The sequence below is a fragment of the Dipodomys ordii genome, unplaced genomic scaffold (genome assembly GCF_000151885.1).
Source record: "Dipodomys ordii isolate 6190 unplaced genomic scaffold, Dord_2.0 Scaffold56, whole genome shotgun sequence".
Taxonomy (NCBI): domain Eukaryota; kingdom Metazoa; phylum Chordata; class Mammalia; order Rodentia; family Heteromyidae; genus Dipodomys; species Dipodomys ordii.
Window position 1 is genome coordinate 5,148,061 of NW_012267272.1, and position 13,057 is coordinate 5,161,117.

Sequence of the window (13,057 nt, forward strand, 5' to 3'; positions counted from 1 at the left end):
GGGAAGGAAGGGATGATAGGGGAAAAACAAAGGAGGAGGTAAAAATACTTGATAGGAAATAGACTCATTACCCTACTCACGTAATTGTAACCCCTCTGCACAGTATCTTTATAATAAAAACATATTTAAAAAAGAATAAGAGATGGGGAAGGATGTAAGAAAAGAGAGAATGAAGATGTATAAGGTTGAAGCAGTTTTTTTTGCATATATGAAATAAAAAGTGAAACCTAAGAAAAAGAAGAAGGAGGAGGAGGAAAAGGAGGAGGAGGAGGAGGAGCTGGGGAAGACTAGGACCAACTTCCACAGGGCACATCAATAAATAACTTCAATGACAATCTAGATTGGAAGTATTGAATCCATAAAAATGTCAGCCAGCAATTAAAAGAGAGAGAAAAGATTAGTATAATTGCCATTCATTTCACAAAAATGGAGGACAAATGAGCCCTATCACGGAAGTTAAGAGAAATTCTGTACCTATTGAGATTATAAATCACCCAGCGACTATTAATTTAAGAAAGGAAGTGTTTCAAGAATTGCATGCAATTACCTATGAGAAATCATGACTGATTCACAGGCTCACGTAGCTACTGACAGGTCTATTCAAAAGATTAAACCAACAATTCCTACAGTTCAACAATGGAAAAATTAGACCGACTTAATCATTTGTACTGCAATATACATCATTTGCTAAGCCGATTTATAAGACTATGAGATTTAGTGTGTTCAAAAGGAAACACTCAACTTGTGTGTGTGTGTATGTGTGTGTGTGTGTGTGTGCGCGTGTACCAGAACTTGAATTCAGGACTGAGCTCTGTACCTGAACTTTTTTGTTCAAGGCTAGTGCTCTACCTTTTGGGCCACAACTCCACTTCTGGATTTTTGATGGTTAAATAAGAGATAAGTGTCTCACAGCTTCAAACCACAATCCTCAGATCTCAGCCTCCTGAGTATCTAGGATGACAAGCATGAGACCAGTGTTCAGCAATTAAAACATTCTTTTTTTAAGTTAATACATAATGACTCTACCAGTTATTACTCATCTTTAATATTATTCTTTCTAGAAAATAAGGAAATCAAGGAAGCTACAAGTAGTTTGCACAAAAGTCACTATTATATACAAAACTCAATAATGGCCTCCATACTCAGGTTTCTCTTCATATCATATAATTTTTCACCGTTTACTAAATAATTACCTCCAATGTATGCCTCTATGATGAGAAATATCAAACATTCTGTCAGAGTTCCTTTTAGGCTTAAAGTGAATTTGTTCTACCACTGCTGCTTAAACAGATTTGGAGCAAAGTAAACACTCAATAAATGTTGAATTAAATGAAATTCTAAGCCTTACTTCTTCTGATAATTAAATCATGTGGTTATTGCCATTTGGGAGTGTTGGAGTCATAACTTGCCTTTAACAATACAGAAAAGGGACCATGACCATCCCTGCAATTTCCTATCCCTTATTTCCCAAATTCCTTATATTTTCACACCCTTTCTCTTGCTCATGATTTATATCTTCTAAACTATTGGGCTGAAATTTGATTTTTCACACTTTTCCTCCCCTTTGGTGATTACTCATATCTTTCAAATCATGGGACTGAAATTAGATGTTTTCGCACAATGTTCTTTGATGATTATTCTTAGCTCCTAAGTTGCTGAACTGAATGCTAGATGAAAGAGCCTTACATTGAAATATGAATTCTGCTGTGCTGTTGTTCAGACAGCAAAGCAATGCTTCAAATGCCATTACATCTTTTTATTGCTCATCAATAATTTCTGAATTATTCATATACTATTTTCAAGTACCGGGTAAGGAAAAAGCAGTTACTTGTGGGTGTTAAAATATCAGTGACACATTATTTCAGTATTGTTAGCAGAAATATATAACACAATTGCTCAGCTTATTTTCAAACATCCAGTTCAATTAAAAATATCATTCAAAGAATGCTAGAAATCACAGGCCAAACCATAAGCTTATGACTAAGAAAACTGAATACCAGAATCAACTTAACACAAAAACAGTTTAACCTGTCTTATGGTAGGATCAATGACCAATAATCCATACTTTGAGGGATCTAACCAACTCATAGAAAAGAAACAGAGGTGGGATTTGAAGCTAAGGTTAAACTAATCTACGGTGAATATTCTTCCATTCATATTGAATAACTGATTTAATGTATCTGAATTAAGAAAACCAAGTGAGTCAGTCATTCTAAGTTTCCCTTCAAAATGTCCATTTAGTTCTTAGGCATTTTAAGAAAAATAGGCCTATTTATAAATGCACCCAGGTAACAAAAACTCATTGATCAAATCCTCTGAATCCTACAATATTTGTTTGGGACAAATTCCATAAGCAATCCTTCATAATGTATATAACCAGAAGAGGGAAACATTCTTAGACAAGCCAATAGTAATATGAATAAATAATTATGACATAAAAAGCAATCTGGCCAGGTACCAGTGGCTCACATCTATAATCCTAGCTACTCAGGAGGCTGAGATCTGAGGATCACAGTTCAAAGCCAGCTGAGGCAGGAAAGTCCATAAGAGTCTTATTCCCAATTAAGCAGCTGAATTGCTCCGCAACTGACTGATGTTGGTAACCATCCTTCCCCATCAAATTCACTAATTGAATGTGATGGCATTAAGAGGTAGGACTTTGGAGGAGGTCCTTAGGCCCTTACAGAAGGGGTGGGGCCCTTATAGAAGGGACTCCAGAGAAACCCTGTGTTCACTTTGCTCCATGTGCAGATACAACAAGAGACAATAATAGGGAAACTGGAAGAGAATTTTCACCAGCACCAGTCAATTCTGGAACCTAGGAATTTTGGAATTCCTAAGTTCAACAACTGAGAAAAACAAAGTATTCTGGGGAAGTATTTTGTTATAGCAGCATGAACCTGCTAAACCAATCTCAGAGGTGATATTTTAGCTGAAGCCTAAGATTTAACAATCAAGTCCTGTGGTTACCACTATTTAGGAAAAGGAGGATCATCTGTTGATCTTCAACGTGGCAATGAAATACTCAATATCCACAGGTGAGAAATGTTTTGTGATGGGCGCAGTTTTTATGTAGGGTGGACAGAGCTGAGCTAGGTAGTGAGGGCCAGATTGTACTGGTCTTTTATGCTGAAAGGGGGACACAGAGATCCTCGGAGAGTTTTAAGCTGGAGAATGGCATGATGTCATTTTCATTTCAGCACTTCAGTCAAACCACAGGCAGACCGGAGGGAGAGATGGAAACATCACGAGAAGGGACACAGGGGTCAAAGGGGAGAAATTACAGTATCTTAGTTTAAGCTGCTAACCACAGCAAGGCCAATAAGTGGATGGATTGGAAATGTGGACTTGACAAATTAATTCGAGATGGAGAATGTACGCGTGCATGAGTCACTAGAACTTTCCCCCACTTATCCCGATTGAGAGGTTCAATTTTCTGAGGTTCAAAACCAACCATTTTTATAGTAATGGGAAATGAAGACTTCATTTTTGACATATTATATATGTCAATAAATATATGATACATGAACGTGTGAAAGGAACTCCAAGAAGTGGTGACTGAAAATTAAAGTCAAGAGTTGTCGAGCCACAGTGGCAGAGCACCGAGGTAGGTGGGGTCCGGAGAGCCGGGAGGAGGGCTTAGTGAAAGGGACGAGGAAATCGAGTCAATGAGAAGAAGACTGGCAAAGAAGAAAGAGAGCACACCATGTCAAGAAAAATGGAATCTGTAATGCTTTGAGTATCTCTGAAAATCCAAATAAGGACAAGAACAGAAAATATCGCAATGGGTTTGCTATGAAGGAGCTCACCAGCAACACTGAAAGAAGCAATTTCAGCCAATGGATACAGCAGAAACCAGAAGAGGTTAAAATGATTAGAAATGACACGCTAAAAAATAATCTAGCTAAATAGATCACATTTTCTGGAAGCTTGGTATTGAGCACAACACTGAGAATCAGGGCAACACTATTAGAAACTATTAGAACATGCTTATGCAGAAGGAATGATCTAGACATGGTGCTGGAAGGGAGTATTAAAATGTGGAAAGAGCCAGGCTCATGCTATAATCCTAGCTACTTAGAAAACTGAGATCTGAGGATTGTGGTTCGAAGCCAGCCTGGGCAGGAAAGTCCATGAGACTCTTACATCCACTTAACCCCTAGAAAACTGGAAGTGGAGCCATGTCTCAAAGTAGTATAGTGCTAGCCTTGAGCAAAAAAGCTCGGGGACAGCACCTTGGCCTGGGGTTCAAGTTCCATAACTGACAAAAATAAATGTTAAAAAAAAATGGGGAAAGAAAAGAAACATTGCATCTTTGAGACACAGACAAAGAAAAAGGTGTTGAACAGAAGCTTCACTTTCAGGAAGTAGCACAGCTAAAGAAAACAAAGCAAAACCAAAACAAAACACTTGCATTAGAAAAACTGCATATATAAGCCTGGTGCTGGTGGTTCACGCCTGTAATCCTAGCTACTCAGGAGGCTGAGACCTGAAGATCACAGTTCAAAGCCTGAAGATCACAGTTTCCAGCCTGAGCAGGAAAGCTTGTGAGACGCTTATATCCAATTAACTACTCAAAAAAAAAACCCAAGTGGCACTGTAGCTCAAGTAGTAAAGCACTAGCCTTGAACTGAAGAGCTCAGGGACAGTACCCAGGCCCAGAGTTCAGGCCCTGTGACTGACAAAATTTTAAAAAAAGGGAAATTTGCATATATAATTTTCCATCTGTTGTCTATCTGTCTATCTAATATTTTTCTTTTCTTTCCAGAGAGAGAGAGAGAGGGAGGGAGAGAAGGGGGGAGGCAGGAGGGAAGGAGGAAGGGAAGAAAGGGAGAAGGAAGGAAGAGAAGGAATAAGGACTGAAAAAACATAAGCATCTCTTCACTGGAAATTCAATCACTCCACCTTGACAACACAAAACTCTCCTCTCTATTCTACGTGTCCTTCATCTGAGTAGTGAGTGAGTAATACTCCGGTTGACGTCGCAGTGTCCTCTGGGTAGCACGCAGGTACTCATAAGACTCTTGTCTGTTTCACACTTACAATGCCGTATTCTTTCCCACACTCCCCTCACCTTATCGGACAAACCATGGGGAAAGAACACTCACAAGAGACAAGCATTTTTTTCCCCTCTCTTTACAGCCTCTACTCATTCTCTTTCCAAGTTTCCTCTATACCCTCAGGTATTCACTCATCCATAATGATATCTTGTTTTTCACAATGTCTTTTCTTAGCTCTTTTTCTTTGTTTTTTCTTTTTCTTTCCCTTTTTGTTGGTCATAGGGCTTGAACTCTGGGCCTAGGTGCTGTCCCTCAGCTCTTCAGCTCAAGGCGTCTAACACTTGAGCCACAGCGCCACTTCAGGTTTTCTGGTGGTTTATTGGAGCTAAGAGTCTCACGGATTTTCCTGCCTGGGCTAGCTTTGAACTGCAACCATCAGAACTTAGCCTCCTGAGTAGCTAGAATTACAGGTGTGAGTCTCACATAATGCCCAAACTGGCTTCAAACCCTGTACTTGGAGTCCTCCTGTCTCAACCTCCCAAGGAGCTGGGATTATAGGTGCATACCACCATGCCTGGCCAACCTACACAGTGTCTTATTTTCATTGTTTCAAGCATCTGTGGCTTGTGATCTCCATTCCCAGATATCTTTCATTCCTACCGTCCCAACTCACCTATTATATTTTCCTCACTATCTACATGGTCTGAGCACTTGTGAATATCTTACCTCTACACGTTCTTGCTTCTAAGTTCCTAATTCATTTACTCATACCGCTTTCTATTGAGTATCTCTGATTGGTGGCTGCAAAAACAACTCAAATCTGATCATTCTACAGCTAAACTCACCACTTCTAAAACCCATCCTAAAATCCTTTCCCAACATCCATTTTCCAAAGCAGAAGTTTGGTTTATTCTGGGACTCTCCCCGCTTCTCCCCTCCCCCCCAGTCACAACCAAAATCCAATTAATGTCCACAACCCGACAATTTTCTTTCCTTCACACTCCTTTCTTCCTCCCACATTACTATTACTTTAAGTCACTGTTATTTCTTGTCTGGATTACTAGCAGATCTTCGAAAATTGTCTCCATGCAGGAGCTAAGTGGTATCCTCTACATACTATAGTAGGCATAATAGACCCTGATCAGAATCCTTGACTGCCCTTTTCCCAGCTCCTGTGATGAGGCTCTGATGGTCTAGTCCTTGTTTATGCCCTGGGAAGTATTTCTCCTTTGTGTGTGAATGGGGCCAGCCTCTGTCTAGAAGGCTCTTACCGTATGCCCACCACCTCCCACCTCTGAACCTAGACAACTCCCTGAGGACTGTGTTCAGTACCTGTCTCTTCCAGAAGCACTTTCTTTGACTCCTCTTTCCCTTTGCTATTACTCACTCCTTGGGACTGTGTTTAAAGACTGCACGATCTGGGAAGATTTCCAAGGGGTGAATCTAGAAGTAAAACTGAAACTCATCTCACTGGGAATATACATGAAGCAGAGAAAGAACAGTGGCCCAAATGTCATTTATCAGACCTTCTTTTAAGGAGAGAGGACCCCATAGCCTTGTAATCTTTGGGAGACAGTGAGCAGAGCCTAGAATCCCACAGGGTCAACTCCAACTCCAGCACTGAATAGCCAGTAATTAGGCCCCCTCTGCACAGCTGAGACCCACTCAAAAATGAGAAGAGGAGTTAAAATGCACCAAGGACAAAGGCAGCCTATTCTGGCCTTACCCTTCCGTTCCATCACGACTCGTCACCCTCTGGTTTATCCAGTAAGGAACTGAGCTTCCCAAACCATTCCGTAATCAGAATAAACTGCGGTGCACACACACACACCCGCACACACACAGTGAGCACATGTGGAGATCTGTATTCAGGAGAAAACGGATGTGGGGTAGGGGGTTAGGACTGATGGTCGCTGAGTCCATGGAAACAGAAGATGGCAGCCGACACAGGCCAAAATACTCACTTCTCTTGGTGACCTCGAGCCTCCTTCTCGAAATGTCGGTTTACATCTGAAATTAATCTATTATTTGGAAAAAGAAAAAAATATTTATATATTAGGGATAAGTATCAGATTTGATTGAATTACTTATAAAAAAAGATACTGAGATGATATAAACACCCCCCCCAAACAATAAAGACCATCATCTAATGTATTCTGAGTCTTGTACCATCACATTAAATAATTCACAGAGAGGTCAAGTGAATTTATGCCTTCAATCCATGTTCCTTCATTCTCAGTGATGAAACCAAAGGAACTTTAAGCAATAATATTATTCTACTACAAACTGAGAAACACACAAAAAAGAATCAAAGAATATATATATATATATGTATATGTTTATATGTGTATCTATACACATATGTGTATACCTACATAGAGATATATGTATATGTAGATAGACACGCAGATAGATAGATAGCAGGTGAAACCATCCAGTTGGGTTTGAAATGTTTTTTAAAGAAGAAAACACAAATGAGTGACATTGTAAATGTTCTGATGACTATTCAAACACACATACAAATTAATCGGTGCAAAAAGATTCAGTACTGCCTTTCTTCTACTTGATACATTTATATTTTCTTCAGCTGTTGGACAAGTCACAGGAATATAGGAATGAAGGGAGTAAATAAGTTAATAAGGATTGTGAAGGAAAAGAAACAGTAAGACAAAAGTGACAAGCTATCAGTTGTAGTAATGTCCTCTTTCACTGAACCTGCACACAGAGCCTCAAAGACAGAGACAATGTTCAAGGAGCCATACACAGAAATGGAGTGAGAAGGCCGAAAGGAAACAGCAAACAATTCTTTTTTTTTTGGCGGGGGGGTCTGGTCGTGGGGCCTGAACTCTGGGCCTGGGCGCTGTCCCTCAGCTCTTCAGAACGAGGCTAGCGCTCTACCACTTGAGCCACAGCGCTTCCGGCTTTTTTCTTTTTGCTTATGTGGTGCTGAGGAATCGAACCCAGGGCCTCAGGCATGCAAGGCAAGTGCTCTACCACTGAGCAACCTTCCCAGCCCCCAGCAAACAATTCTTATTGGGCTTTCCTACTCCCAACAGACTATGCAGAAGCCACTTCTGGAATGAAGACTCCCTGGGGTGGTCACAGGGGTGTGTCACCTAGCACGATCACCACCCACGAAGCCCAAAGGAGAGACTGTGGTTGGCTTCCAGCTCAGCTGTCTATGCTGATGCTTTAGAAGTGACCTCATAAAACGACAAGCATAAGATATCGTGGCAATTTGTTTTCTTAAAGCAATCATCGTGTGGAAGAGAAGAGAAGGTAGAGGAAGAAAATTAGAGCATACTAGGCTTTTCCTTTAAATGGTATCATTCTTTTCATCTGGGAGTCAACACAACATGATTCCAAGACATCACATTTCAGCAGACTGAATGGCCCTTAGATATTTTGTTTTGCTAATTAACCTTGTATGTTGTACTCTTTTTCTGTCATGTTTTTATTGGTTTATTGTTCTGTTTTTACTGTACAAATAGTCTTTATTGTAAAGGAAGGAAGGAAATGTGTTTCACTCGCTCCTGAGGTGGCATCTTCAGACTAAGTTGTGGTTCTTCAAAAGCCAGTTGTTGTTTTTTTTTTTTTTTGTCGGTCATGGGGCTTGAACTCTGGACCTGGGCCTTGTCCCTCAGCTCTTCAGCTCAAGGCTAGAGTTCTACCATTTGAGCCACTGTGCCACTTCCGGTTTTCTGAATGGTTTGTTGGAGATAAGAGTCTCACAGACTTTCCTGCCCGGGCTGGCTTTGAACCGTGATCCTCAGATCTCAGCCTCCTGAGTAGCTAGGATTACAGGCATGAGCCACCAGCGCCTGGCTTTGATTTTTGTTTTTTTAAGTACTGTTTTCACATAGTTGGAAAGAGAAATTGGCACCTGGGCGCTGGAGACAAAACATTTGCAATGCGACAAAATGGCAGCAGGTGGTGCTCTCTTACCTTTTCTAGCTGCTCAATGCAGGCGGTGTGGACCACAATTTTACAGACTGCACACTTCCTCCTGAGAGCCGATTTCTACAACATTCAAGCATTCAAGTCAGAATACAGGAGAGAAACATTAACAGTCTGTCCTCAAGAGTTCCCTGGTGTGAAATAGAGTCTATGTATATAAAGCAAGATTGCCTTTACTTATTGCGCAGCAAATTTAAAACTTCATCCTAAACATTAAATAACATGCTAACCTTCATCAATCTTGACTCCCTAAAGTTAACTCCACATTCTCATGACTTATAGTGGCCTAGGTCATCTCTTCTAAGTACAATAACAATACTAGATGCTCTGTATTGCGCATATAAGCCAGGCTCTTTATTCTGTCATAGTAATTCTAAACTCTATGCCCTAGCAATATAAGCATTATTCTTCTCATTCTCAACCTTATTTTTTTTTCTTTTGTGACAGTCCTAGGGCCTAGCACTTGGTGCCTGAGCACTGTCCCTGAGCTTTCTGGCTCAAGGCTAGCACTCTACCACTTGAGCCACACCTCCACTTTCAGTTTTATAGCAAGGTAAGAGCCATAGACATTCCTCTTCAGCTTAACTTTGAATCACTATCCTCAGATCTCAGCCTCCTGAGTAGCTAGGATTACAAGCATGAGTCACTGGCACTTGTCTTATTCTCTGGCTTTTAAAAAATTGCTCTCAAAGGTAGTTCTGGGACAGGACCAACATCCCCCTTATTCCTACATTCCAACCAAGCATCCTGCACCCACCCACTGCCAGACTGTACCTATCAATGGCCAGTGACCCCAGGGTTCTATTCCAGGCTAAGCTACTCCGGTTTCTGCCCCAAATGATTCTAATAACAACAACAAAGTAGGCGCAGTTAATATGACGTGATGCTATATACATATGTACCCTTACAAGGACTTCACAAATATTCACTTAGCCCTCACAACCCTATAAAATAGGTACTCTCCTTATCCCTTGTCTTACAGAGGAGGGACTGAGAGACTAGGCCTAGAAATCAACCTGCTCAAGGTCACCTATTTAGGGCACAACAGAGCCACTATGGATCGGAAGCATTACACAGCTCTGGCCTCTCTTCCAGCTGGTGCCTGTTTAGACTGACAATAAGATTTCTAAGATGATCTATTTCTCTAACAATAAAAACATAACACAGGGAAAGAAATACACGAGTGAACTTTGGACTTCAGACTCTGAGCCGTGGTCACTCTACTCTCTCTATAAGGAGAGACTGGAAGGATGATCTGACTGGATGATTTTTCTGTGTTTAGTACTGAAGGAAACACATTCTAGCAACACGTCTGTGGCCAGCATTTCACCAAAGCCTCGGAGCCTCAAAGGCTGAGAGTCTTTATCCTGTAGGAGGTGCCAGGCGAGATGGTAGCAGCCTCCTGTCTTCTGATGGATGGCTTCCATACTGAGGATTGATGACTGAGCCAGCTGGGGCGGGTCAGGGAGAAGGAAGCGGGCACAGTGGCTCAAGAATGGGCTGCTGGTGTGGGTGGATCCAAAAATGAAGCACCACCTCCTAACTCCCGAATGGCCCAGTCTTCAACATCGGGCATCAGCCCCCTCCCCCCCCCATACCAGTGATGGCAGTGTTACCAGACAACAAAAGCACTTTCGTTTCTCAGTCATGGCACTTGTGCAATAGATCCACAGACCCGAGGTGGGGATAGGGAAGCTAATACATCTACTTATCAAAGCGTGCTCTACTACTAAAAAGAAAAGGAGGTTGTAGCTAGGTGCTGGTGGCTCACACCTGTCATCCCAGTCTCTCTGGCAACTATGATCTGAGGAGCACAGTTCAAAGCCAGCCTAGGCAGGAAAGTCTGTGAGACTCTTATCTCCAGTTACTACCAAGAATCTGGATGTGGATGTATAACAAAATTGGTAGAGTGTCATGCTTGAGGGGAAAACAGATAAGTAAGGGAGCAAGGTCCTAAGTTCAAGACCAAGAAATAGAAGAAGGAGGAGGAAGAGGAGCAGAAGTAGCAAAGGGGGAGGGAAAAGAAGAGGAAGAAAAGGAGGAGGGGTGCACATGATCAAAAGAACAAGGAGAACAACGTGACATGGCAGAAGCAGCAGGAGTGAGACTTTTCATAGAGACAGTCGTTCAAGCAGCAACAGCTGCAACAACAATCAAATTCTGTTTCACAAATTTCCATAGTGGAATGCTCATAAGCAAATGTGTGCTGCTCTCCCGTGTCTCTGCGGATCTCGCAGTCAGACACTGATCTGACACCTGCGGAGAATGCATGCGGTGTTGGAGACACATTGCTACTTGCTACTCCAAGTTACTGTGATATTAAGGGGACTTGATTGTTGATTCCAGCCTCCTCACCATCCACCATATCCCCGCCTCCCCCGACACCCCATAGATCACAACCACTCAAGACAGGCTACAACCTAGTGACTACAATTCAAGGGCGCCTGAACAGTGTCTTTGCTCTTCAATAACCCGGGCTTTGTCTGCCTTTGTGCTTTGACACTGTGTTCTGTGCTCCTGTGGAGCACCAGGGATTCTGAAGGTTATGAAGGAAGTTATTAAGGAAGGTGGGAAGGAGAGGATGGAGTAGATCCAGGAAGCCTTGCACATCCACCGGACCCAGAGCACTCCTTCTTTTTTGTTTCCCACATTGGGATTCTGAGTCCAAATTTCTTTTGCACAGAGGATGTGGACTACAAGGGCCACTCGGTTAGGACACCGCAGCTCAGCTCCGTGACATGATGGAAACACACAGCTAATCCCATTCATCACACTTCAAATGCAATGCCCTATGAATGGCAACAGATCAAATAAAGTAAGAGAAGTTGTAAATCTAATTTGTGTGTGTGTGTGTGCACACAGGTGCAAATGGGTATGTATGCATGCCAACTCTGAGGCTTAAACTCAGAGTCTGGACCTTGACCCTTAGTTTTTCCACTCATGGATAACACTCTACCACTTGAGCCACAGCTCCACTTCTAGCTTTTCATTGGTTAGTTGGGGGTGTGAGTTTCACAGACTTTCTTACCCAGGCTGGCTTCAAATCACAATCCTCAGATGTCAGCCTTCTGAGTAGCTAGGATTATAGGCATAAGGCACTGGCATCTGGCTGTAAATCTAATTTTAACTACATAATATGGGATTTTAATGAGACCCTCTTAACAAACATTACCTATTTCTGTGCCTTTTGAGACAAAATATCCACTCTATATGCTGACTTTTTTTTCACCATAAACTTTGTATGGCACGTTTTACTACAAAAGCCTTCCATTTTTCTGTTTCCTATCTGACAGAAGCTACAGTTACTTCTTAATCATCATTCCTGGCTTCTGTTGCCCTCAGTCTAAATGACAGCAGTTAAGCGACAGCTTTCTTTCTGAAACATCAAGTAATTAAAGTTTATAAGAACATGCAAAATTAAATGAATGGGTTCTGAGCAAAGGCTTACGATCTTTTTCTCAGTAGAATGAATGAAATTTTCCGGTGGACCTGAAATCATAACTTTTGACATGACTATGCTTGCATTGGATAAAGTTATTTAACATAGCCAATAATAAGCTTTTAGGAAGAAATTGCTCAAAATATACAAAATGTGGGGCTTGGTTACATTACAAGTTTTCTTTTGAAGAGTCAGGCCAAATACAAGAAATTTAATATGCTATGTGTAGGAATTAAAATATTCATTTTTTCCAAAAAAATCTCAGTACAGTTAAGTTTCCTTCATTATGAAAATTGATGAATTATATTGTCTTTAACCAATCATTTAATTGGTTACTTGTTTCTTCTTGTTGGGATATAGTCACCACAGATCCTAGCAGAAACAAAATGATTAAAAAGTTACCATTATTGGAATATTGGAGAGGTTTAAAAATTGGAATTTTAAAAATGTATTAATTTGGGTTTGCTGCTTTAAATGAGTAATGTCAGCGATCTTTTTTTTTTATAGTGAAAGCAGGGGTTATATTGTGGGGGAGGGACATACAAAGCAACAAAGAATGTCAGCGATCTTAATAAAGGCTTCCTAATTTTATCAGTGATGTTAAACAAATCCATTCACCTGTGTATGTGCATTTCTGTGTGTTCGTGTGTGTGTGTGTGTG

At 41.2% G+C, this 13,057-nt stretch overlaps 1 protein-coding gene across 1 annotated transcript in view; it reads right to left on the minus strand.

Annotated features, from left to right (window-relative positions):
• Dgki (diacylglycerol kinase, iota) overlaps positions 1-13,057 on the minus strand; it is a 423,919-nt gene that overhangs the window by 232,992 nt on the left and 177,870 nt on the right. Inside the window, exons 5-6 of the mRNA XM_013021551.1 lie at positions 8,946-9,020; positions 6,965-7,021 (exon numbers count right to left, since the gene is read on the minus strand). Of these exons, the coding sequence (XP_012877005.1) occupies positions 6,965-7,021; positions 8,946-9,020 (132 nt within the window). The remainder of the gene's footprint in view (positions 1-6,964; positions 7,022-8,945; positions 9,021-13,057) is intronic.